Source organism: Cygnus atratus, chromosome 21, assembly GCF_013377495.2.
Source record: "Cygnus atratus isolate AKBS03 ecotype Queensland, Australia chromosome 21, CAtr_DNAZoo_HiC_assembly, whole genome shotgun sequence".
Classification (NCBI taxonomy): domain Eukaryota; kingdom Metazoa; phylum Chordata; class Aves; order Anseriformes; family Anatidae; genus Cygnus; species Cygnus atratus.
Window position 1 is genome coordinate 7,837,547 of NC_066382.1, and position 23,966 is coordinate 7,861,512.

The 23,966-nt window shown below is 62.2% G+C and overlaps 1 protein-coding gene and 1 long non-coding RNA gene across 11 annotated transcripts; one reads left to right on the forward strand and one right to left on the reverse strand.

The window, feature by feature from the left end:
• Positions 1-4,813: 4,813 nt before the first annotated feature.
• On the reverse strand, positions 4,814-8,939 carry LOC118258812 (uncharacterized). 6 transcript variants are annotated; one of them, XR_004781894.2, is made up of 4 exons: positions 8,853-8,939; positions 5,988-6,123; positions 5,263-5,864; positions 4,823-5,156 (listed from the first exon to the last, which is right to left on the reverse strand). It is a non-coding gene; the product is annotated as an uncharacterized LOC118258812 (long non-coding RNA). The 6 variants fall into 6 exon arrangements; XR_004781895.2 differs by having other exon boundaries at positions 5,263-5,708; positions 5,911-6,123; XR_004781892.2 differs by having other exon boundaries at positions 5,263-5,708; positions 5,895-6,123.
• On the forward strand, positions 8,001-22,966 carry ZNF362 (zinc finger protein 362). 5 transcript variants are annotated; one of them, XM_035567818.2, is made up of 9 exons: positions 8,001-8,083; positions 9,949-10,033; positions 18,985-19,048; positions 19,244-19,490; positions 19,671-19,992; positions 20,112-20,336; positions 20,864-20,942; positions 21,132-21,290; positions 21,378-22,966. In XM_035567818.2, exons 1-9 carry the CDS (start codon positions 8,074-8,076, stop codon positions 21,492-21,494), a joined length of 1,308 nt encoding a protein of 435 aa, XP_035423711.1. In that variant the 5' UTR covers positions 8,001-8,073; the 3' UTR covers positions 21,495-22,966. The 5 variants fall into 5 exon arrangements, with proteins under 5 accessions (XP_035423711.1, XP_050570876.1, XP_035423712.1 ...); XM_050714919.1 differs by lacking the exon at positions 8,001-8,083 and adding an exon at positions 8,505-8,596 and having other exon boundaries at positions 21,378-22,920; XM_035567819.2 differs by lacking the exon at positions 8,001-8,083 and adding an exon at positions 9,043-9,200 and having other exon boundaries at positions 9,808-10,033.
• Positions 22,967-23,966: the final 1,000 nt, after the last annotated feature.

Sequence of the window (23,966 nt, forward strand, 5' to 3'; positions counted from 1 at the left end):
TCGGACTGGGAAATTTGGGCGATGCGGAGCCGCATCCTGTGGGGCACATGGGGTGGCCAAGGGGTGCCCAAGCTCTGAGTGGAGCTGCTAAGTGTTGGGTCACTCATTGGAGTTGGAGAAGCACCCGGGGTCCCTCCAGTGCATCCCTGCAGCTCGTTAGCGCTCCTTCGTTAGCGCTGCAGGGAGGGAAGCGCACCCTGCCTGGAGCCCTGTTGTGGGCGAGAGTGGGGCGTGAGCCCTACCTGCAGCAGCCCGCGTGGATGAAGGGAAACCGCACGGCGGGGTGTGTGTGTTTGGGCAAACAGGGAAATTAATCCCGGTTAATTTTTAAATTGGCTTCGTTACCTCCTGTTAACCCTTGTGCGAGCGCCCGGCGGGCTCTGCCACTGCAGCCGGAGCGTCAGGGAGCCCACATCGCCGCCGTGCCTCTGTTCCTTGATTTTTCGGGTCACGCAGATGCTGCCAGGAGCTGGGGAGGATGAGGTGGGGGACCGGGCACGCATGTGCCCTGCGGCCACGGGCCGGAAGGTGCCAGGAGCTGGTGGGAGCCACCGCAGGGGACACCGGGGACCGAGTCACCTCCGAGGAGGGAGAGGGAGCAGGGTGAGCTGGAAAACCCCATCGGGGGGTGCGTGGGCATTCGGTTCCTTCTGCTGCCCCGTGCCGCACGCCGTGCCCGGAGGACGCTGGCAGGAAGGGAGGCCCCCGAGCCGCTGGAATTTTCCCCACTGGTTCAAACGGTGCTGCCGGGGGGCGAAGGCGGGGAGGGCAGGCCGGGACAGGCAGCTCCCAGCACACACGCCTGCTTCCCAGCACCGCACCAGGGCAGGTTTTGGCCTCAGCAGGGCAGACGCGCAGGGCTGGGAGCGTCCCCCTGCGTGCTCGGGGCTGTCCTTGTCCTTGCTGCAGCCCCCAGCCGTGTCCGCACCCATCCTGCTGGATCCGTCCTTCCCAGGTGGGGTGGCTCCGGCACCTTTAGCTCTGTCAGCGTTAACCGGGTGCCAGAGCACAGAGAGGAGCTGTTAACGCCTGCCTCTTTTCCTTCCCCGCTCCCGCAAACGCTCTCCAGCTCTTCCAGCGCCACAAAGCCAGGCACCAAGGGTTAATGGGAGCATGCCCCCACACGGAGCAGTGTCCTGCAGCCCTCCAGAAGAGCAGGAGTATGCACAAAGCCACACCACACTGGTGCTTTTCATCTCCTAAGTGCTTTGCAAACATTAACTAATTAATCCTAATTAACTCATTACCTAATTATAACCAAATGGCCCTCCCATTTGCAGGGGGGAGAAGGGAAATAAATGCACTGCCACTTTTCTTTTTTTTTTTTTTTTTTTTTAGTAAACACTCCCAATACCCCAAAACCTCTGCAGGACTCAAACCAGCATCTACGGGGCCCCCGTGCACAAAGGGCTGTTGGCGTGTTTTGGGGTCAAGAAACCTTCCCAATCCCTGCTGTTCTGGGGTGAAAAAAAACCCTCTGCAGGTTTGCTAACCCCATGCAGCATCCCAATAAGCCGGGAACGAGCATTTCCACGCGCCCACCTCCGGGGGCCCAGCGCCCCAGCATCACCAAGGCGCAGCGTGCCCACCCTCGCGGCTCACGCGGCTGCCGTGAGTCATCGCCTGCTGGCTCGTGTGCTGTCCCGCTGGTTGGGAAACACCTTGTAAAACGCTGCTCTGACTTGTTCCAGGTCTCCCAACTGCCTGCTGTAATTATTTGCCTCTTTCAGGGCCAGTGAACGTTTGCGGGGTGTTGCAGGCAACGTCCTTTGGGGCAGACATCGCCTGCGCCCACCCCGCTCCTGCTGATTAATGGCCTCTGCTCCTGGGCTCTGACCAGCGCTTCCACTCCAGCCCTGCTTTATCGAAAGAGAGAGATTTCTTGCAAAGAAAAGGAAACAAATATGCGGTTAGGATGGAGAGAGACATTTCCCAAAGGATTTCCTGCTGCTGCTGCTGCAGACAAGGACAAAGACCAAGCGGCTTTGGGACATGGGGCCACCCAGCACCCAAAGGGCTCAGCGTGGTCCCTGCGGCCAAACCAGCGCGACCCCTCGGGGACACCGTGGGGACCGAGTTCCCCAGCCAGGCTTTCCCAGGCTGTGCTCCATCCCGTTTTTGATGAAATCTCTTTTTCACCACCAGTTCAATGGGAGGGATTTCAATAAAGCCGCAGCTTGGTGCCGCACAGATGTGGACCGTGCCCTGGGGACAGGGACTGGGATCTCTCCAGCATCTCTGCCCCTCCTGTGCTTTCTCCCCCGAGCTTCTTCCTGCAGGAGACAAGGAGCGCATCCCTGACCCGATCTCCTGCCTTTTGGCGGGGATGTGGGGAAGCAGGAAGGGAGCTGCCGTTCCCAGCGCCGGCGGGCGCAGCTCTGTGGGCACGGGGAGAGCAGGTGTAGCAGGGATGCCGCCTGCCCAACCGCCCGCAGAGGTGATTTATGGCAAAGGAGGCATCTCCATGCCACGCCAAGCACTCCCCTGCCTTCCTTCCCTTTTAATTGCGGTTGGATTTGCCCCGGGGGCAGAAGAGCCTTTGAATGTCTGGTTTTGAATGCGAGCTTTGCAGCCAGCTTCATTTCCTCTCTGCAATGCCATTTTGCAGCTCAGGATGGGGACGGCAGCGTGGGAGATGGGCACGGGTCCCCTGCCATTGGCTCCTGGTGCCGCCAGAGGCCGGGTGGTGTCACGCCAGCCCCAGGACCGGAGCTCCGCTGCCAAGGAAAGGGGCCCCTGCCCACACCCAGTGAGGGGGGAACGACTGAACCCACACCGTGCACAGCTGGAAGAGCCCCAGTGCGCTCGATATCACAGCGTCTGCACCAGGGACATGCCAGCTGGCCTGCCTCGATGGCTGGGGATCCCCTGTGCCCTGTCCTGCTGTGTCCCCTGCCTGCAGGTCTGGGGCTGGCCTCCAACAGCTGGGATTCTCCTTGGGCGATGCAGAGGTTCGAAAACACCAGTTTCACAATGACGGCAAAATACTTCCAGCAGCCAAAACCCCCCAGCCTTGAGGACAGAAGTGAAAAAAGTGTTGAAAATGTACCTAGCAAGGAGCCAGAGGAGAACTTGGCAACATGGGGGTGGCAGGGGACGAGGGGATGCCATCGGCCTCGGGGGTGGCAGGGAGAGTCCAAGATGTGCCCATCTCCTGGCCCAGGTGTGAATGAACCTTCCACCCTGACACCACCGCGGGAGGATGTTAAATAGCAACTGCTAGGTATAAACAGCTGAGCATCAGATAAAGGGTGAGTTTTCAAGGAGCTGGCTCAGGATCTCTGTTGAGTCACCAGGAGCTGGTAATTAACAGATCTGGGGATGTTCCAAACGGGAAAACGTTGGGTGAGCACTTAACGGGGGACACACGGAGCGATCGCAGGTCAGCGAGCCAGAAACAGTGGTGGGGATGTGGGTGCAGGACACACGTGAGAGCAGAGGAGGAAGGCACAGCAGGGTGACAGCGTGCCTTGCCACGTGCCGTCACCTTGCCAGGATGAGTGTGGGCACCCACCGGCATCGGGAGCAGTGCCCACCCTCGGTGGGACCGCACCCCTGGCGGTCCCAAGTCCTGCTCCACTCACCCTGGGCCCGTCCGGTCCCTGAGGGACCCCTCGCAGGACCGCTCCGAACGGGAGGGGCGTGAAGCCTGATCGCGTTCGCCTCCTACTCCAGCTGCTCTGGCAGAGCTGTGGGAACAGCGGGAGCAGGGGGAAGAAGATGAAAGGCAGCGTGGGAACTCGCTGCTTTGCTTTCTTCTGCAATAAAACACAGGCCCTCCAACTCCTCCAGCCCAGCTTGAGATACAAAGGGGGAGAAGGACTCGTCTGTGCCTACTGGGAGAGAGCCGTGCTTCAGAGCTGCGGCAGCCAGGTAAAGGACATGCTGAGGACTGAGCCCCAGATGTGCAAAAATGGGTTGGGAATGCTGCGGGATGAAATCAGGGGGGTGGTGCACCCTACACCTTCCTGGCGTGGTGTTGTCGCTCAGGAACTGTCCCAGGCGATGCTGGATGCTGCGGGAGGCTTTGCCCATGGGAGATGCCCAGTCTGGAAACCAAGGAATGCAGCAAAGCGGTGCTGTGGCATGGCACGTCCTCTCCCTCTCCCTTGGGGGGCTGGGGAAAGGGCAGCCCCGCTGGCCCCTTCCCTGCTCCCCACCCCTAAATCTGAGCCGTGTATGGGGGAAGCCATGTGGTTTGCTCATTACGGGTCCTCCTGGCAGCTGCCAGCCACACTCTCTGCCTGCTCCTGCCCCTGTTTCCTGCTCCCCACAGCCCCCCAGCACCAACAGCCTCTGGTGCTGGGGGATGTGACACCCGGCTGGCACCTGTGGGGCTGCCTTTCCCACCTCCTGAAGCCAAGCAAGCAGAGAAATGTGGTGCTCGCCTCCCACTTTATCTGTCTGGGTTTTCTTTTCCACCCCCTCTGCTCGTGAGGGACCCTGAAGCCCTGCGAGTGCGACCCACTGGAGAGAGGCTGGGGGAAGGCAGCGATTGCAACCAGGAGCTGAGAAAACTTGGCCTGTGCGGAAGGGCTGAAGGATTGGATTTGTTTAGTCTAGAGAAGAGCAGGCTGAGGGGAGACATAATAACAGCCTTCAAATATGTGAGAGGTTGCTGCAAAGAGGAAGGGAGCAAAGCACTCCCGGGTGCGCTGGAAGACACTGCCGGCTTCACGGGGGGGATTTCATCCGCTCGTGGCATCTCTCACCTCTCCATCTGGGCTTTTTTCATTTTCTGCAATGGATCCTTTTAGGAAACTTTGGAAAGCATGAAAAAAGCCCAGGGCTGGGTTTTTATTTTTTATTTTTTAATTGCACCATCACTGGAAACTTATGGAAAACCCGGACTGCCCCCAGTTGTTCTTGGTTTGCTGGAACCGAGCTCTGTGCGCTGCTGCATGACAGAGAACTGGGTCCTGTGCAATTCAGTGAGCGCATGGGGAGAGGCAGCCAGGGCTGGAAATCACAGAATCACAGAACTGTAGGGGTTGGAAGGGACCTTGAGAGATCATCGAGTCTAACCCCCAAATGATGAAGGGCTCCTGAATGCGTGTGGTCAGGAGCCGCCTCCCCAGCTCCTGGTGATGCTTTGTGCCCATCAACATCTCTCTAAAACGGGATGAGATGTTTTCATCGCAATTATTTCTCTAAAACTGAAGGAAAACATTATTATTAAGAAGCAGAAAGGTGCTTGATACCTGGCTTGAAAACTGGGGTTAAAGAGTTGGTAGAATGATGCTGATGTAGAAAGCAGCTCACGTTTTTGGGACGTCAGCTTGGAGGCAGATGGGATGAGTTGGGTTCACCTCCGCTCCCAGTGGGGCTGGTGGGCTGGTAACTACGTCTGCCTGGGACGGAACCAGCCCAGCCTCTGTTACATGGATTTATGAGGTTGTTAGCACGCAGAATTAACGACTCCCAGCGCCACCAGTTTCCCAATGTGAGCTGGAGAGGGCGTGGTAAATGGAGCCCCATGGGGAGGGGTTTGGTGCGTGGGACCCCACCACACGCCCACCACCAGTGAGCGAAGTGCCCGCGTGTCACGCACCCACCAGCAATGTGCCCAAGCCCAGCGCATGCCACATCCACCAGCAGCATGGAGCCAATGCAGCACGGCCCCCAGAGCCCCCAGGAACATCCTGCTCACTTTCGAAAGGCAAGGACTTCATCCCTTCCATACCAGAGCCGGAGTCTTTAGGTGTCCTCTGGAAAGAAGAAAAACGGGCAGCAAGGCCCGGGAAGTGACAAGGAGTGAATGAAGAGGTTACTTCTGCACATCAGCAAAAACAGTCAACTGGAACAGACTTCTTGAGGGAAGACCAGCAGCACCTTGCAGCCTGACAATACCTTCACACACACACCTGCACATGGATTAAAACCACCACTATTACCTGGGCACGGTGCTACCTGCAAATGTAGGGGATTCAGACGTCTTCTACACCAAAACAGAGGTGGAAATTCCACATCCTCTGTCCCCAAAGCACCTTCAGCTCCACATGGACATGCTGCAGGATGTTTGTCCACCTGCTCTGGGTACCCCCTTCCTGCTGTGTGCACCCCGAAGTTCACCAACACCGGGCTGCCTGGGGCTCACCGCGCTCCCGGAGGGTCCCCAAACCTCTGGACATGAGGGGAAAAAAAGCAAAGCAAAACCTGAGCTCAAGCTGGGAGGTAGATTTTGGGGGGGGAACCTCAGGAGGGACAGAGACAGGGCCACAGTCTTGCTCTCTGCGCATCCCCCTCCTCCTGTTTTCTCCCCAGAGCTTCCCCAAGGAGAAATAAATGTAAAAAAAATAAAAAAATAAAAAATAAAGAAAGAAAGGAAAAAGAGTGTACCTAGAAGAGACCCTGGGCTGAAGGAGAAAAAGGGGAAATGGCTCAGGAGACACAGGGCTGGGGGACCAGAGAGGGGCCAGGGGATGCCAGGAGGGGCTGGGGTGGATAGAGGAACTTGTGGGGTGCAGACACCCAGTGAAGGGCTGGGGGGGGGGGGAGGGCAGTGGGGGTAGCGAGACCCTGAGAAGGGCTGGGGACCCCTGCAGGACTGGGGAGACACAGGGAGGACCAGGGGGTCAAACATGGGGGCAGAGTCCCTGAGGGGACCCACAAAGGGGGCTGTGGGGAGGGGGTTGAGGAGATCCAGTGATGGGTTGGGGGGCTGAGGAGGGGGGAACCTCAAAAGGGGGCCATAGGGCTGCAGAGACAAAGGGGGACTGAAGAGACTGGGGGCTGAGGAGAACCAAGGTGATGAGACCTGGGGGGCACGTGGGGGCTGAGGAGAGCTGGGGAGGGGGGCCCCGAGAGAACCGGGGCAGCCGAAGAGAACTGGGGGTGCTGAGGAGACCTGGGTGGGCTGAGGAGAACAGGGGGCGATGAGGGGGCTGAGGAGAGCTGGGGGGCTGCAAGCCAGGGGCACTGAGGACAACTGGGAGGGCTGAGGGCAACTGGGGGAGTGATGAAGGGAACTGGGGGAGGAGGAGAATTGGGGCGCGCTGAGGAGACGTGGGGGCTGTGAAGCAGGGGTGCTGCAGGGAATGGGGGACACTGAGAACTGGGGCGCGATGAGGGGAGCTAGGGGTGCTGAGGGCACCTGACTGCTACAATCCAGGGGCGTTGAGGGGAATTGGGGGACACTGAAGAGAACTGGGGGCTGAGGAGAACTGGGGGGCGAGGAGGGACCAGGGGCTGAGAATTGGGGGTGCTGAGGGGAACTGGGGCTGCTGAGGGGTCTGAGGAGACCTGGGGGCTGCAAACCAGGGGTGCTGAGGGGAATTGGGGGGCACTGAAGAAAACCAGGAGCTGAAGAGAGGTGGGGGGTGATGAGGGGGACTGGAGGCTGAGAACAGGGGGCTGAAGAGGGGAACCGGGGTCTGAGGAGATTTGGGGGTGCTGAAGGGAACTGGGGGTGCTGTTTCAAAAGAATGGGGGCTGCAAACCAGGGGTGCTGAGGGGAATCGGGGGGCACTGAAGAGAACTGGGGGCTGACTGGGGACAATTGGGGGTGCTGAGGGGCCTGAGGAGGCCTGGGGGCTGCAAACCAGGGGTGCTGAGGGGAGTGGGGGACACTGAGAACTGGGGGGCGATGACGGGAGCTGGGGGCTGAGAATTGGGGGTGCTGAGGGGAACTGGGGCTGCTGAGGGGTCTGAGGAACCTGGGGGCTGCAAACCAGGGGTGCTGAGGGGAAACGGGGGGCACTGAGAGGAATCGGGGGGCACTGAAGAGAACCGGGGGCCGAGGAGAACCGGGGGACGAGGAAGGGACCGGGGACTGAGGAAAGCCGTGCAGCCCACGGCCGCCCCGAGCCGCTCCACCGCTGGCGAGGCCCCGCCGCCCGCCGGGCCCATCCCGCGCCTCCCCCGGCGGGTCCGCCATGGCGCCGGGGCCGGGGCCAGGGCCGGAGCCGGGGCCGCGACGGGGGGGCGGTCCCGGCCGGGCAGGGGGGCCCGGTGCCGGCCCCGCGGCCCGGAGCCTGGGCGGGCGGAGGAGGACGCGGGGGCGGGAGGACGGCGCGGGGGCGCCCATTTTCCTCCGTGCGGCGGAGCGCCGGCGGGACCGCGGCTGGCGGGAGCATGGCTGTTGGTATAGGAAGTGTCTTTTTTTTTTTTTTTTCCCTCTTTCCCCCCTCCTCCTTCTCCTCTCCCGCATTCAACCCGGGTGCTTCGAAAAAAAAAAAAAAAAAGCCAAAAAAAAAAAAACACCCCAGCCCGCCCCCCGGGTGCGAGCCTCCGGTAAACACCGGCCGGGGGGGGGCCGGGGGGGGGCACCGCGGTGTGGGGCCGCGCCGCCGCTTTTCCTCCTTTTATCATTTTTTTTTTAATTTTTTTTTTTTTCGCAGATCTGCAGAATATGGCGTCCCCGTCCTGTGTTAAAAATAAGCCGGGGCTGCCATTTTTGTTTTTCTTTTGTCTGCGAATTTTAATAAAACTGTCTGAGAATGTGGGAGAGGCGGCGGGGCGGCGGAGGGGGCACCGAGCGGGGCCGCTCCCCTCCCTCCGCCCGGCCTTTTTGTCTGCGCCGGGGCCGGGGCTCGCCCGCAGCCCGCCCCGCCGCGGCCCCCCGCCCGCCGCCGCCGCTCCGGCTCCGCCAGGGCAGGTCGAGGATTTCAACTTCACTTAACGCCAAACTTCGCCTTTTTCGACGCTTTTTCTCGCCTTTTTTTTTTTTTTTTTTTTTTTTCCGAGGGGGGCGCCCCCCTGCGTGCCCCCCCCCCCTCCCGGGCGGCGGGGGAGGAGGAGGAGGAGGAGGAGGAGGAAGGGGGGGGCAGCCAGGAAAATGCCCGCTTTGCTGGATTTTCTCTTTTTCTCCCTCTGGATGGTCTAATGGAAAAGTTAATTGCAGCCGAACGTACCTATTTTTGTGCCGGTGGTGGTCGGAGAGGAGCTGTGGATGTTGCATGGGGGCTCGGCTTATTTTTTTTTTCTGGTTGCCTTTTTTTTTTTTTTTGCCTTTTTTTTTTTTTTCTGCACGGGGTGGCGGAAGAAGGGGGGGGGAGGCTGCTCATTTATTTATTTATTTATTTCCCCCCCTCTCTTTCCTCCCTTTCCCCTTCTTTCCCTGTTAACCGGTTTTTGTCTCGAAAGTGGTCTGGCTGGCTGGAAGGTTTTAATGGGGGAATATTTTGCATCGCGCTTTGGCAGGAATGTGGAAGCTGCAGCCTTAGAAAGGGACCCAAATTTGCGTGGTGGTGCCTAGAGAGGTCTGTGTGTCTGTCTGGACATATATATTTAGCCTTGTGTTAGCGTGTGGATGCATATACTATTTATACATCCGTAATCTCCCGGCCACGCTGGGCCGGAGCTGGGAGCCGGAGTGGCCGCGGCTAAGCTGGGAGCAGGAGGATGCGTTTTCGCCCAGGAATGATTAATCTGCCTTTTTCTTTCTCCGAGCCGGCGGCGAGGACGCTGCCGTGGGGCAGCTCGGAGGATGCTCCTTTCGGCCCCGCGTCGCGATTATTTGGACAACAAGCGTGCTTTTTAATCCGGCACGCGTGGGGAGGGCGAGTGGGGCTTTCGCCCGCTCCTTCCAGCCGCCGGTGGCCGAGCCAGCCCCGAGGCCTTTGAAATTAAAGTGATATTTTAGAGGAGAGGTAAAAGTTTTCAGCCCCTCCCGGCGTGCAGTTTGCAGAGAGGCGGAGGGTCCGGGGCGAGGGGATGGATTTAGGCCCCGCGCTTCCAGCCAGCTCCCCGTGCCTCGGATTCGCAGGCAGCTTCGGGGTGAAATGTGGTGACGCCGGGGCAGGACAACTCCCCGTGCCCCACGCTCCCCGGGATAAAAACGTTGCTTTTCTTTTTGTCTACTTTCAGGAAAAACCCCACGTTCCCACGGGTTGGGTAGGTGGGAGCCGCTTCGCTTTTGTTCCTCCGCTCTGCCTCTCCCGGAGCTCGCGTGTCGGGGGCTGTCTGTGTTTTTGGGGTGTGTGAAGTTGTCCTCCTTGTCCCCCGTAGAAAAACGCCCCGCGTGCAGCACCAGTTCCCAGCTAGATCTGGAGATGGACGCGGATAAGGGGAAGCAACGCCAGTACTCTCAGAGGTGGGCATGCCGGCTTTCTCGAGGGGAACTGGAAAACGATCTGTCCGTGCGGGTCTGGGAGCGGGGTCACCTCCTGGCCCTCCCCGAGGAGCCTGGGGAGCGGGGCCCCGCGGGGTGAGCCCGGGGCCGCCTGGGCGCAGGGAGGGGACGGCTGCTCGCTGGACCCAGCCACCACGACGGGGACCCCGCTCACGGCGTAAGTCCGAACGCTTTGAATTTCCATTCCCAGGGCGCAAGCTGGATTTGAAATATCTGTACTTAATATGCGCAAAATGATCTTTTCTCCCTTAAAAAGCCTCTTTTTTCTACCCCCTCCCCCTTGAAAAAATGTGGATCGTCGGCTGGTGGTGGAGGTGTTATGACAAGTGCATGTGTACGCAGGGGTTGTGTTGTGGGGCTGGGAGGAGGGAAACGCTTTGCTGCCTCCTCGCCTGGCCTTGGGGCAAGCCTCTGCTCGGCCGCCCGTGCCTCAGTGTCCCCAGCTGTCACAGCAGCCCTGCACACGTGCCGGGTGTCACCTGGCTGCTCGCGGGGCTCTTGGCACCCCCAAACCCCCTTACTGCATTGCGGGGTCCGGCTGGTCAGGCCCTGTCAGAGCATGGTGGGCTGCGGGTGCCTGTTTTGGCTTGCGGGGCGCTGGGATGGCACGCGGTCCCTTTTGGGGGTGGCCGTACCTGTGGGAACAGGGGCTGGTGGAACAGGCAGCCCCCGCCAGCTCCAGGGGCTGTTCGGGGACACGGGTTCGGTGGTGGCACCGGCTGTGGGACCGGCTCCGCTTGGCACTGTGGTGTGAGCATCGCCCCACGGGCACCGGGGTCCCGCGCAGACCACCCCTGCCTGCCGTCCCCATTGCCCCCTTGCAGCCCCACGTCCCCTTCGGTGGCTCCCAGTGGTGTGGCTTGGCCCCGTGGAACGCTGCCTCGCTGGGCTGAGCGGGTCCTGCTCGTCCTCGTGTCCCCTCTGCCCCCGGAGGTGAACGCCGCTGGTGCTGGGGTTTTAACCCCAGGCTTTGGGGTCTTCTCTGCTGGCTTCCTTGGCTTGTCCTTGGGCTGGCAGCTCTCCCCTCACCTTCTGGGAGCGCTGCCCTGCGCCCTCTTGCTGCCCGTCTGGTTCGATGGGCTGAGACCTGGCCGTCCGATCCCGCTGGTTCCCCACGGTGGTCTCCAACGCCGCGGCTTTCAAAGTGAAGCGGGTTGCCTTGGCAGCTCTCCCCATCTGCTTCGCACCGATTCCTTCTTCCCTCTGCACACAGGGGGCTGCGGAAGCCCCCAACTCTGGGGAAGTCGCCCCGGGTGGCAGAGCGGCCCTCGGGCCCCCGGTGACTCCCTTTGGCCTTTGGACGGCCGCTCTCTCCTCGCTGGACGCGGGCTCCTCTGGGATTTGGGGCTCCCCGCTTGGCCCTGGGTGCGGTGGGCAGAAAATGGGGCTCAGACCCCGCTCCGAGGGCCGGCCCTTGGTGCCGGGGCGCTCTCCCTGCTGCACACCCGACTCCCCTGCGGAAGCGACGGCGCGTGCTCGGCTCCTCTGACCCACCCTTGCGTCCGCGCACCCCTTCCCGTGGGGCCCCTTCCCGGCGCCCCCGGCCCCGCCGGGCCGGCATGGGGTTTTCTGCTCAGCCGCTCTTGGGCTTTTGTTGGTTTTGCTCGGGGAAGGAAATCTGAATGAGAAACACCAGTTACAGCCCTTCGGGGGGCGGAAACGTGGGGTTTAATTGGTTCCATCTTGGGTGAATTCTTCTGGCACACGATCCCCTGAGCCGCTCCTCTCCGAGCGAGCGCTGGATGGGGATTTCTGAGCCGCCTGCCCCAGGTTTCTTGTGTTGTTCCTGCTTCCCTGGCTCGCGTTCCTTCTGCTGCCTCCGCCTTGGGGAAAATTCTTCCTGCCGAGGAAAATCCGGGCTGGGGGCTGGGGGTGCAGGGCCCACGCGGGATGGTCCCCCAGGCTGGAAGTGGAACGGAGCGTTCCCCGGCACGGGGAGCCCGCCCAGGCACGGCGCGCTGGCACGGTGCGGCGGCCCCTGCGGCAGGCGGCCGGCTTTGATGCTGCTTCCCGCCCGGCGGCTCTGGGCTGGGGTTTTTGCAGAGGGGCCCTTGGTTTCTCTCGAAAAACTCCTGCTCCGGGCGAATGCTGCTTGCACGCATCCTGTGGAAACGCAGGCCGGCTTCTGCCCGGTGCCAGCTGCATGGGTGGAAGGACGGGGAGCCTGCGCTGCCCCTCGCTGGCCCCTTACCCTGGCAGAGATGGGCTTACAAGGGGAGAAAGGCAGCGGCCTCGTGCTTTTGGGGGAAAATGAGGCAGAATGTGGGGCAGAGCTGGGTTCTGCTCCCACCCAGACACTGGCGCAGAACGCTGTTGGGGGGTGGGATGGCACGAGGCTGGACAGAGCCAGCAAAGGGATGGAGAGGAGAGGCCAAGGCCGCAGGTCCCACGTCCCCCGCCACATCCCCGCGTCCCCTCCCAACGGTGTGATTGCGACCGGCGCCTTGGAGCCCTTCTCTCTTGCCTGCCATGCCACCTCGGGCTGCGGGGGCTCGTGCCGCCCTGTGTCGGGCACCCAGCTGCCTGTAGCCGCCCTGCGCTCGCTGCTCCGCTCCCAGCTTGCTGCCTGAACCGATGCTCGCTGCCCCGGGGACCCTGCTTGGGAGAGCGAGGCTGCGCTGGTGGAGGGGCTGGCTTTTAGCTTGGTCGATGGCACCCCGCGATACTCAGGCATGCCAGCTGCCGCTCGGGTCACCCCCGATCCCTCCCCTGCCTCCCCTTGCCCCGTTTGCCGCCCGTACCTGGTGCCAGGTCGGTTCGTGGCTGCTCGCTGGCTGTCCCGCAGCCGGCCGCAGGGGTGAAGCGGCGCCGGTACCCGGGAGCTAACCCTTCTCGCGGTGGTGCCGTGCCGCGTCCGTGAAAAGAATCTCTTGTTTCTTTTTATTTCAGCGAAGGCGAGACAGAGAGGGCTGCCAAAGTAGAGGCGTTCCCTAGAGAACTGTAGCTTGACTTAGCGGCAGTTTGGTAGGAAGTTGGAAGGCTATAGTGAGCTCCGGGGCCTGGCGCTCGTACCCACCCGTGCCATCATCTACCTCCATCAATCTGGAGCCTCATCGACACGTCTCCCCAGGCAGCTGCGGCCATCTGGCTTCTGAGGCCAGCCTGTGAGTACCAAACACAGCGTGCACCATGTCTTGTCTCTGCCGGGTCACCGCCGGCCACTCGCTGCAGCCGCCTGCGCACCCCTTCCCCTCCACGTGGCCCCGGGCCTCGCTCTGCCATGGCGCCTCTCCCTTCCCCTCGTCCCCTTCCACCCGGGCCTCTTCCCCGGCTTGCCGGCTTTTCGGGCTCTCTTCCTTCCCGGTGGGTGCAGAGGTGATTTTAGGGCAGCCCGAGCTGTGCTGGCTTCATCCGGGCGGCAGCAGGTCTGTAGCGGCGATGCTCCGGGTCAGGCGCTCCCCTCGGGTACCAGGCTCATGGCTCCGGGCCCACAAGGGCGGGTTGGGGCTCAGCCTGCGGCCCCAGGCGTCCCCAGCCCCTTTCGCCAGGCCTTGCTGCTCCGCGCATCTGCTGCTTGCTCTTTCTACTCCCTTCTCCCCGGCATCCCCCCGCCGTCCTTCCCCGTGCGAGAGCTCCGGCCGTGCTGCCGGCCAGCGCCACTCTCGCACCTGGACCAGGACTGGCGCCGGTGGAGCCCCCTCGGGCGGCCACGACGCCTTCTTCGCCTTCGCAGCACCTCTTTCCGTGGCACACTGTCCTGTCCACCCGCCTTGCGCCCAGCCCTGCCCTCAGGGACGCTGGGGACAACCTCCTGCGTCACGAGGGCCGCGTCGGTGCCTGGGGATGGGGCACCGGTGCCCGAGGGAGGGCGCGTGGCCCCACTCTCCTCCCTGCGTGGCACCGTGTGGCACGGCGCTTGGGCTGCGCAGACCCTCTCCGTGATGTAGGGGAGCTGTTGCCCAGGGTTTTTCCTCCTGCCTGGCCAAGAAAAACCCCGAGGGGGCAAGAGAGCCCTAACGCGACCCTGGGGCTGCAAACATCCCCGTGGGCAGCCCGGTGTGTCCTGCAGAGCCGGGGGGAGACGTGCTGCAGTATTTCCCACCCTTCATAATTTCCATTTTAATGGATTTTTTTTTTTTTCTGCTGTGTGTCAGCTTCCATTTTTCATAGTTAGCTGAGAATATAGAAAAAGGGAGTTTATATATTTTTTTCCATCTGCTTTATATCCCCTCCAGCCCCCTCCCCCAGCTATCTGAGCTCAGCCCGTGCCACTGCAGCCCTGGGAGAGGGGGAGCGGTCCCTCTGCTCCAGATGAAATGCTGCACAATTTATAAAATTAAGTTGGGACAGGAATAGGGATTTTTTTTGGCATGACAACTGTTTCTTTCCTCTTTATTCTGGTCAGGTTTGTAGAGCTGCAAACATGGTTTTGACTGTTACAGCAGCCTCATTATTTAATAAGCCCTTCTCAGGTGGAGAGGGAGGGAGGGGCACGGGGAATATTCGTGCTTTCCGCCCCGTGGCTGTTTTAGGTTGCGCTGGGGTCTTTCATTTTTTGAGCAAATGCAAGTTTGACTTGCAAAACAAAGGGAGAAGCTCGTTGTTCATAAGCAACCCTACAACGAGAGCGTGAAGAGCACAGGGCGCTCAGCGGAGAGGCTGGTTCCTGGCAGATTCCCCGCCAGATTTACAGCTCGGCGATGAGACAAGGAGCCAGGGACAAGGAACCAGGGACAAGGAGCCAGGGACAGAGCCTGGCTCCTCTCGAGGCTTTTGGGGCAGCGCTGGGTAGGTTTCCACAGCCCCCTCTGAGCTCCTCATGCTTACGGCTTCCCGCGGGTCGGACAGCATGACCCCAGTACCGGCAGGGAGGTGGTGACGTGGGGTGACCAACAGGACCGCGTGCCGCATCTGTGCTTGAAGCAGAGGTGCCCAGAGCCACGAGAGCCCCTTCTCCCCTGGGAGGCCAGATCCGTCCGACCGAAGCGTTCAGCTGAGCGCCCGCGCCAGGCCGGGAGCCACGTCGGGTCCCTGCAGCAGGGTGATGCCTGCCTGCAGCAGTTCGTGCAGCTCCCGGCTTGGCCAGAGCCACACGGGGCTGTGCAGGGACCGGCCGGGGCCACGCGGGCGCTCTGAGCGCTCGCGGTGCGGCCGTGGCTTCGCGTGGCCCGTGCGGAGAGCCCCCAGCTCCGGTGGAGCCAGCTCTGAGCACGCCGTCAGGATGGGCGAGGGGCGGGCGGGAAGGATGGAGGCCACAGGGCACCTGCTGCGAGGACAGAGGAGCAGCTCCCTGGGGCGGCTCCAAAAAAAACCTTTTCTAATCATAGCTCCGGCTTCCTGTTTTCCCGCTCCAGCCCGGCAAGGATCGAAGGGGCATTTCAGCTTCCCACGCCGCGGCGTGGCCGCCGGCCGAGCTGTGATGGTGCGGTTTGAGCCGGGGGAGCTGGCCTGTGGCTGTGCTGGGGTGCTCGGCCGCGGCGGGGGAACACAGGGCCTCCCTGCCCACCCGCTGCCCTCTTTCCTTCCTGCCTTCATCACGAGGGTTTTTCCCTGCCACAACGTCCTCTTTTGGCCCGGTCTCTCCTCGCGCTGGCTGCTCTCCTCCCGCGCGGCGGTGCTGCAGGGGCTGCCAACGTCCCCCCTTCCTGGGGACACCAGAGTCCCCTGCGTGTCCCGAGCAGCGACGTGTGTAACCCGCGGGTTACCTTCTTGAACAGCCGCAGCACCTCGCCCTTGTGTTTCTGCAGACACGGCACGGGGCAGGGCTCCCGGTCCCTCTGCATGCCCTGTGCACGGCTCTGCCTGGGCAGATGAGACGGGTAGACCTGGCAAACGGACAGAACACGCAAAAATCACGTTTAGGGATATTGCGAGCGTCCGGTCTGCTTTGGTCCGGGGTGCCCTGACCTGCCCGAGCGCAGAGTGAGCTGGGACGTCCTGTTCAAGGCTCTTCACGAGCAGCTCCCGGCTCCAGGTCCCTGGGGACGCCCTGACTGGGAGGGAAGCAGGGCTGGGGAGCAGGAGCTGGGCTGGGGGCACCTCAATAAAAGTGCGATGGGGTGAGCGGAATGGGGAGTGGGCTCGTGGCAATGTCAGCACGGGGTGCCCTGGGGATGCTGTGGGCATCCCTGTGAAAGCAGATGAGGGATGTGAGAGGGAGGCACGTGCCGATGTTTCCGAGGCAGGTTTTGGAGGTGCGGCGTGTCGGTTCCCGATGCAGGTCCACCTTCACTTGAAACGTTTGCCTTAAAAAGCCAAAATCTGGTGTGTGGGCAGCTGGAAGAAAGGCAAAAGGCAGCGGTTTGAGGCAGGGAAGGAAATTTCCACGCAAACCCAGCCGGGATGCTGCGGTGCCCAGGCGGTTGCCGAGCCCGGTCCATGGCATTACAGCCCCGCAGGGTCCGTGGGCCTGGACCCGTCCGCGGCTCCCAGCCCCTTGTGCTTGCTGGCAGGCGGTTTCTGCCCTCCTGGAGCTTGTCGTCACATCCCCGCCAGCCAGTTCCTCTCCCCGTTCCCACTGCTGCACTTCCTTTGCTACGGGCGGACGCATTTCCCCAGCCCTGCGGCCGGCGGGGACGTGGCTGTGCCCTGGGCTGACCCGTGACCGATGCATCTCGCGCCTCGGCCCCGTGCCGGCACCTCTCCGGGGCAGGATGCGCCAGCGAGGCGGGCGGGTGGGAGCGGGTGGGCGCTCGCTGGCTTCGGCACGGTGCTTCGCCAGGAGGCTGGGGGTCGTGGAGGAACGGCCCTCGGTGCTGCCAGGCTAAAGCTGCCACTGCTGGGTGGGTCTGCGCTCCCGCGAGGTGCGGCGCGGGACCTGGGCGCTGCGGCTCCGCATCGAGAGGGATGTTGGGTCCCCATCTGTGCCTCAGTGTCCCCAGCCGGTCCTGCCCTCCTTCCCAGCGGTGCTCTGGGGGGAGCCTGCGTCCATCTCGCGCCCGCTTCCTGCCACCTGTAGACGTTTTGGGGACACGCTTTGCCCTGGGACAGGGGCTGCGGTGCCACCACGGCCCTGGCCGTAGATTTTGAGGTGCGTTAATGTGACAGACGGGCGGCAGGCGAGCGAGGCCGGGTGACAGCCACATGCCACCATCCCAGCGGGGACCTTGCCTCTCGTGCCCTGCGCAGACATCGTTTTGGTGCGCTCACAGCTCCTGGCCCTCCCCTGGGGGCTCGCAGCCTCTCGCGAAGCACTCAGAGGCCGCTGCTGGCCCCGGGGATGCTTGCGGGGCTGGGGTCCGTGTCGGTCTGGTTTCTCCCTGCCACAGGATCCCGGCCGTGGCCTGGTTTATATTCCAAATGGAGGTCACCTCCCGGCAGCTTCCTCACCTGGCGAGCTGGGGAAGGCACTGAGGAGGCTCCGATCGCGCGGTAATGGCTCCGTTCCTGTGCGGCCGATCGGTCCAGGCTCCCCTGGCCGTTGTGCACAGACGGGGGTTTTTTCGGTTGCTCCAAGCTTGAGGTGCAAACAAAATACCCGTACATGGTGTGTTTGACAACAGCACGGACTTCATTTATCAACGTTTGATATCTGGGAGAGAGAAGTCAGCGTGCTCGGATCCTGCGAGAGGCTGTGCGTCCCCTCGGCTGTCCCCAAGGAGCCCTCCTTTACGTTTCACCATGGGGCCTCTTAAACACTTACCCCTAAACATGCCCCTGCCGAGGTCTGCTGGGCTGCTTTCATGCCTGTTTATGTCAGGCCGTTACGTTGTTGTCATTTTCTTGCCGTCTCCATTCAGATGTTTTCTATTAACCAAAGATGGATTTAGAATTAATTTTTCCGCAGTGTTTAGCGTCCCTATAAATCTCCCGGCCCCACTGCAGCAGGGCTTTCCAGGAGCAAGCGCTGAGCTGCTTATGGCTGTTGTAGGTCATTTCGCTTGGGCTTGGGTTTGGTTTTCTTTCAGCCTGGGCTGGGCTTTGGGTCTGATGCCACCGCTGTCGTGCGTGCGCCTTGCTCCGTGTCCCGTGCCCGCACCAAAGCTGCATCCCATCCACCTCCGGCACTTGCGACCCCTCCTTGAGGTACCAGGGGAGCAGCCCTAATACCTCCAGGGCTTGAGGGATCTGGGGCCTCGCCAGGAGGCATTACAAGCCTGTAATGTGCTCAACCCTTTTATTCCCTCTTCTCTGCCAAACTGTGCCCTGCGATCCCCTGCGCCCGCATGCTTGCTGCTGTTGTGGGGTCTCGGAGGCAGGCGGATGCCCAGGGCTGCCCTGACCCTGCAGGAATTTGCAGCTGGGAGGACGCCAGTGAGGTCGCAGCCGTGCAAACAGGCCCTGCCTGTTCCCTGCCCCCTTTTACAGCCGGGGCGTTGCCACCCGCAGTGCCTCGCAGCTCCCCCGGCCCTCACCAAGCTTCGCCCCAAGGCAAGCTGTGTCCCTGCTGCCCCGGCCCTGCGTGGGCACCAGGGGTTTGTGGGCAGAGCTGCGGGAGCCCCAGCAGGTGCCCGGTGGCCACCAACGCGGCCAGATTTTGCCTGGGAGCGTTCTGGTGTGGCCGCTCATCCCCTGGCATTGTGCTCTGCATGGCAAACGAGCTGCCCCGGAGCTGGTGGCCCGGGGTTCCCGCTCCGCTCCCTTCTCCCTGCTTCGTCTCCTCCTCGAAGGCTTTTCTAGGAAACCGTCGCCTGGAAATCACGTTGTTATCAGACGTGCTCCTAAAAGAGCCTCTCAGAGCGCGGTGGCGTGGCTCAGCGCTCGCGGAGCGCGCGTGCACGCAGAGATGCTTCTCCGGGGATTTGGGGTTCGTCGGCCTCGTGCCACCGTTGCGGCTTGAGTCCCGTGGCAAATTGCAACGCTGGGGAGAGGTGCAGAGCCTGGGGGCTCCTTCACCCTGGGGAGGCCGGCGGGTGAACGCTGTTGGGTCAGGAAGGGCCAGACCCGTCCCCTGCCCGCACAGCCCCGCAGGGAGGTGGGAAGGAGCCATGCTGGCTGCTGCTGCCCCGTAACGCGCCCATCTCTCCCCACAGGATGGCGGAGCCTCGCTTCAACAACCCCTACTTCTGGCCGCCTCCTCCCACCATGCCCAGCCAGGTAAGACCCCCACAGCGCCGTGCCTCGGGATGGGTTTTTGGGGAGGAGGGAGGGCAGATGGACGTGGGGTTGTGGGAAGGGGTGGGCAGGTTGGGGTATACCTGGGGAAGGCCCATTAGAGCCGGTCCTGTGCTCGGTCCTGGGGGCCCCGGCTCCTTCACCCTTCACCTTCTCTCTGCCTTGTTCCCCTGGCAGCTGGACAACCTCGTCCTGATCAACAAAATCAAGGAGCAGCTGATGGCAGAAAAGATCCGGCCCCCACACCTGCCCCCCACCTCCGTGGCCTCCCAGCAGCCCCTCCTGGTGCCCCCCTCGCCCGCCGAAAGCAGCCAGTCCATCATGTCCCTCCCCAAGCTGCAGCAGGTCCCGGGCCTGCACCCGCAAGCTGTCCCCCAGCCCGACGTGGCCCTGCACGCTCGGCCGGCCACCAGCACCGTCACAGGTACCCGCACGGGCATCGGTGGCCCCCAGCAGCACAGGAGGGGCTCGAGGAATTGGGGGGGGTCCCCCTTTTGGGACCCCGCTGTCTGTAGGGATGCTCGGACACGGCAGTGGGTCGTGAGAGAAGGGAGCGGGGTGGGCAGGGTGCACGCCATTAACGCCTGCCTTCTTTGCCTGCCAGGGTTGGGGCTGGCCTCCCGCGCACCCGCGGTCAGCACCTCTGAGTCCAGCACGGGCACGGGCACCACCACCCCTTCCACCCCCACCTCCACCAGCCAGAGCCGCCTCATCGCCTCCTCGCCCACCCTTATCTCAGGAATCACCAGCCCGCCCCTCCTCGACTCCATAAAGACAATCCAGGGCCACAGCTTGCTGGGGGCACCCAAGACGGAGCGGGGCCGCAAGAAGATCAAAGCGGAAAACCCTTCGGGGCCACCCGTCCTCGTGGTTCCCTACCCCATCCTGGCCTCGGGGGAGACCGCCAAAGAGGGGAAGACGTACAGGTAGGCACCACCCGCTGGGAGCTGGGGCACCCGGCCGTGCCACAGATGTGGGGTGCAGCAGAGGGGCCCGGCACGGCGTCCCGCCCCAGCCCGGCCCCTGCGGCGCTCTCCCCCTCCAGGTGTAAGGTCTGTCCCTTGACGTTCTTCACCAAGTCGGAGATGCAGATCCACTCCAAGTCACACACAGAGGCCAAGCCCCACAAGTGCCCCCACTGCTCCAAATCTTTCGCCAATGCCTCTTACCTGGCCCAGCACCTGCGCATCCACCTGGGCGTGAAGCCCTACCACTGCTCTTACTGCGAGAAGTCCTTCCGCCAGCTGTCCCACCTCCAGCAGCACACCAGGTGACGGCACGGCGTCCCTGAGGGGCTGGGGAGGTCCGCATGGGGTTTGGGGGGTCCCTTCGGCCCATTTTTCCCTGGTGGGGTTGGGTGTGCGCTCGGCACGTGCTACCTTCCTCATCTCCACCTCCCTGATCGCCACCTTCCTCACCTCCACCTCCCTGATCGCCACCTTCCTCACCTCCACCTCCCTGATCGCCACCCCACCTTCCTCATCCCTAGCTGCAGCCTCCAACCCCCCTGCCCGTCCCTCAAGTCTTTGGGTCTCAGCCCTGGGGTCTCCCCTTTCACCTGTGCCCCCTTGGGCCCCCTGTCACCTGGCGAGGCGCCGACCTTGCAGTTCCTTTGAAGCAGAGGCATGTGGCCATCGCTGTCCCCGGCTGTGGTTCTCCCACCTAGCGTGGGAGCAGTGTCTGCCCCCGGTGGGTGCCGGGGGCTTTGCAGGAGGTGAGGGTGGCGGGAGCTTCCCAACCTTGCTGGGGGCGGCAGCCTGACTCGTCCCCCTCCTGTTTCACCTGTCTCCGGCGCAGAATTCACACCGGTGACAGACCCTACAAGTGCCCGCACCCCGGCTGCGAAAAGGCGTTCACACAACTCTCCAACCTCCAGGTCAGCACCCTGGGGACATCGCGGGAGGGGGGACAGAGCCCTGAACACCCCCCCGCCCCGGGGACTGAACCACGGGGAGGGCTCAGAACAGGGAGCACTGTTGCGGGGCTGGGACTAGGTGCTTGTGGCTGCTGGGGCTCTCCTGGCCCCCTGGCCCCGTAACCCTTCCTCATGCCCGCTGTTTTGCAGTCTCACCAGCGACAGCACAACAAGGACAAGCCCTACAAGTGCCCGAACTGCTACCGGGCATACACGGACTCGGCCTCGCTGCAGATTCACCTCTCGGCGCACGCCATCAAGCACGCCAAGGCTTACTGCTGCAGCATGTGCGGTCGCGCCTATACCTCGGTGAGCGGTGCCGTGGGGAGCATCGGGCGGGGGGCGTGGGGCACGGACCCCCGACTTTGCCGCTCACCCTCTCCCTCTGCCCCGCAGGAGACCTATTTGATGAAGCACATGTCCAAACATACCGTGGTGGAGCACCTCGTGAGCCAGCACTCGCCTCAAAGGACGGAGTCCCCCGGCATCCCCGTGCGAATCTCGCTCATCTAAGCAGGCTCTGCCTGCTGGCCGCCCTCCCTCCCGGCTCCGCTGCCATCGGGGGGCCCCGCGGAGGCCGTGGCGCCACATCCGGACCCCCCGCTCCGCTCCCCCCTGCCCGCCGAGCGGCCCTGGCAGCTTGGCGGGGAGCCGGCGGATGCGGCCACGCTTTGGAAACGTGCCCGGGCCCCCATGCCCCCGGTCCGGCCCCCGGGACTGCAGGTTTGGTGACATCCAAAGACGGTTTCAGAGCACTTTGAATCTCTGCGTTTTTTTTTTGGGGGGGGGGGCGGGGGGGCTCTTCTCCTTCGGTTAGTCCCTGCCCCGTCTCCTCTCATTTTGGATACAAATATATATATATATTTATTGGCCAAGAAGTTGGTGCTGCTAAAACAGAAAAGGAAATAAGACACAAAACGAACCGCGGACCAAGATGAGTGCCAGATGGTGAACAGGGGCTCGGGCCCCCTGCCGCGGCCTCTTCCTCCCCTGGACTCTCCGTCGGAGCCGTGGCTGGAGAGGGGAGCCGGCAGGACGTGGCTGAGCAGGCGCGGCAGCAGGACGGGCACTGCGGCAGCCGCTGCCTCCTTGGGACGCTTCGGTTGGTTTTGGTTTTATTTTTAACAACGTTTTCCCTTCTGGGCTCTCTCCTCCCACGCTGGACTCCGTCACCGGGAGCAGAAGAGGGAAGCGCCGGCCGCCGGCGGACACTGGGCGCAGGGCTGCGTGGCTTTGGGGCGAAGCCGGCGGGGGGGAGCCCTGCGCCTCCGCCGCCCCTGGCGGGGCTGGATGCAGCCCCCGCTCCGCAGGGCACCGAAAGCGGTGGGAGGGCATCGCTTTGCCTTGTGCTGGCCCCGGGCGCGTGTACATAGACCCTTGTATAGAGCCGGGGGGGCCCTGCTCCCTGCGGAGAGACTCGACAGAAACTCATCTATATTATGTACTCTTTGGTTCCGTTTTGGATATTAACTGTGTTATTTTTTTATACACTTTTTAAGCCTTAACTCATTGTTTTGCCAGGGTGTTTATTACCTTCTGTTTATTAATTTGAGTTCCCGCAGCCTTTTTCCCCCACCCTGTGTCCATCCTGCCTCTGGTTCCTCGTTTCCGACTCGATGTTGTACGATACTCAATATTGTAATCTTTTTTGTCAGCATGTTAATACTGTGTAAATATGCCTCTTATACACACTGTTAACACCCCCCTCCCTCCCCCTGCCCTGTTTTGGGGCTTTTTTTATTTTCCTCGATGGAAATCCAGGCCACACGTCCCTAGAGCTAGTTATTACCTTATTAAAAAAGGAAAAAAAATAAAAGTGGGAAAAAAAAAGAAAAGATGAGAAAATTAAAAAAAAAAAAATCCCTCCTCCCCCCTGTCTTGCATTGTGGTTCACGGAGAAGCCGGGGGGAGGCCGTGGCCTCGCCGGGAGCGTTTGCGGTCTGTTGAAAAATGAGTGAAACCCCCCCCAAACTGGCGCCTGTTTCAAAAAAAAAAAAAAGAAGAATAAAACAAAACAAAACAACAATCTGCTCTTTGTATCGCTCTGTTGTGAAAGACAGAAAAAAAAAATTACTACTAATAAAGCTGTACGTGCAAACTTTGGCTGGGCTGTGGGCGTGTGATGGGTGCCTGGGGTCCCCCTCCCACGCCACCTCGGGGTCCCGGGGTCCCTTTGCCACCCCAGTTGGTGACACCTGGGGACAGCGCCTGCTCCTGCCCGGACAGGGCTGCAGGGCCCGGGAGGCAGCGCGGTGCCGGCGGTGTAATGAAGCAGCGGTGGGGGCTGCCGTGGAGCACCCCAATAGGCACCCTCGGGGCCGTGTCCCCAAGGCCACCAGTTCGTTGCTCAGGGGACACCCCGGGGGACCCCGGGGGACCGGAGGTGGCCGGAGCACCGCAGGCTGGCGGGCGGCTGCCCAGAGGACGGGGGAGGCAGCAGCTCCAGCCCCCGGCCCCCACAGGTCTTGTGGCTGGGGTGGGGACATGCGAAGAGCCCAGCACCGCTGGGGCACCACGCACGTACCAGCTCCAGGACGTGTGGCCACCATGGCCACCAGCACCCGGGTCGCGTCGCCACCATGGGCACCACCCCCAGGAACACCTCACTGGGGACACCAGCACCGGGGATGCCATCTCCATGGCCACCAGCTCCAGGGACTCCTCACCATGACCACAGGCTCCAAGGACACCAGCTCCAGGCTCCCCCGTCCAGGGCTCACGTATTTTGGGGCCGGCACTGGGATTTTGGGGCCTGCCGGCACCACAGAAGGGATGCAGGCGGCTGCCTCCCTGGTGGTTCTCCTCGGGTCCCAACTCCATTTTCGGCTCCAGCAGGAACATGAGGGCCAGAGAGGAGCTCCTGAGCTCCCTTGGGGGTATCAGGGTCACGTCCAGGCTGCCACCCAGCAGCACACCAGGGGCTGGTCCCCTGTCCCATGTGGTCCTCCTGTCATAGAATCATCAAGGTTGGAAGAGACCCCCAAG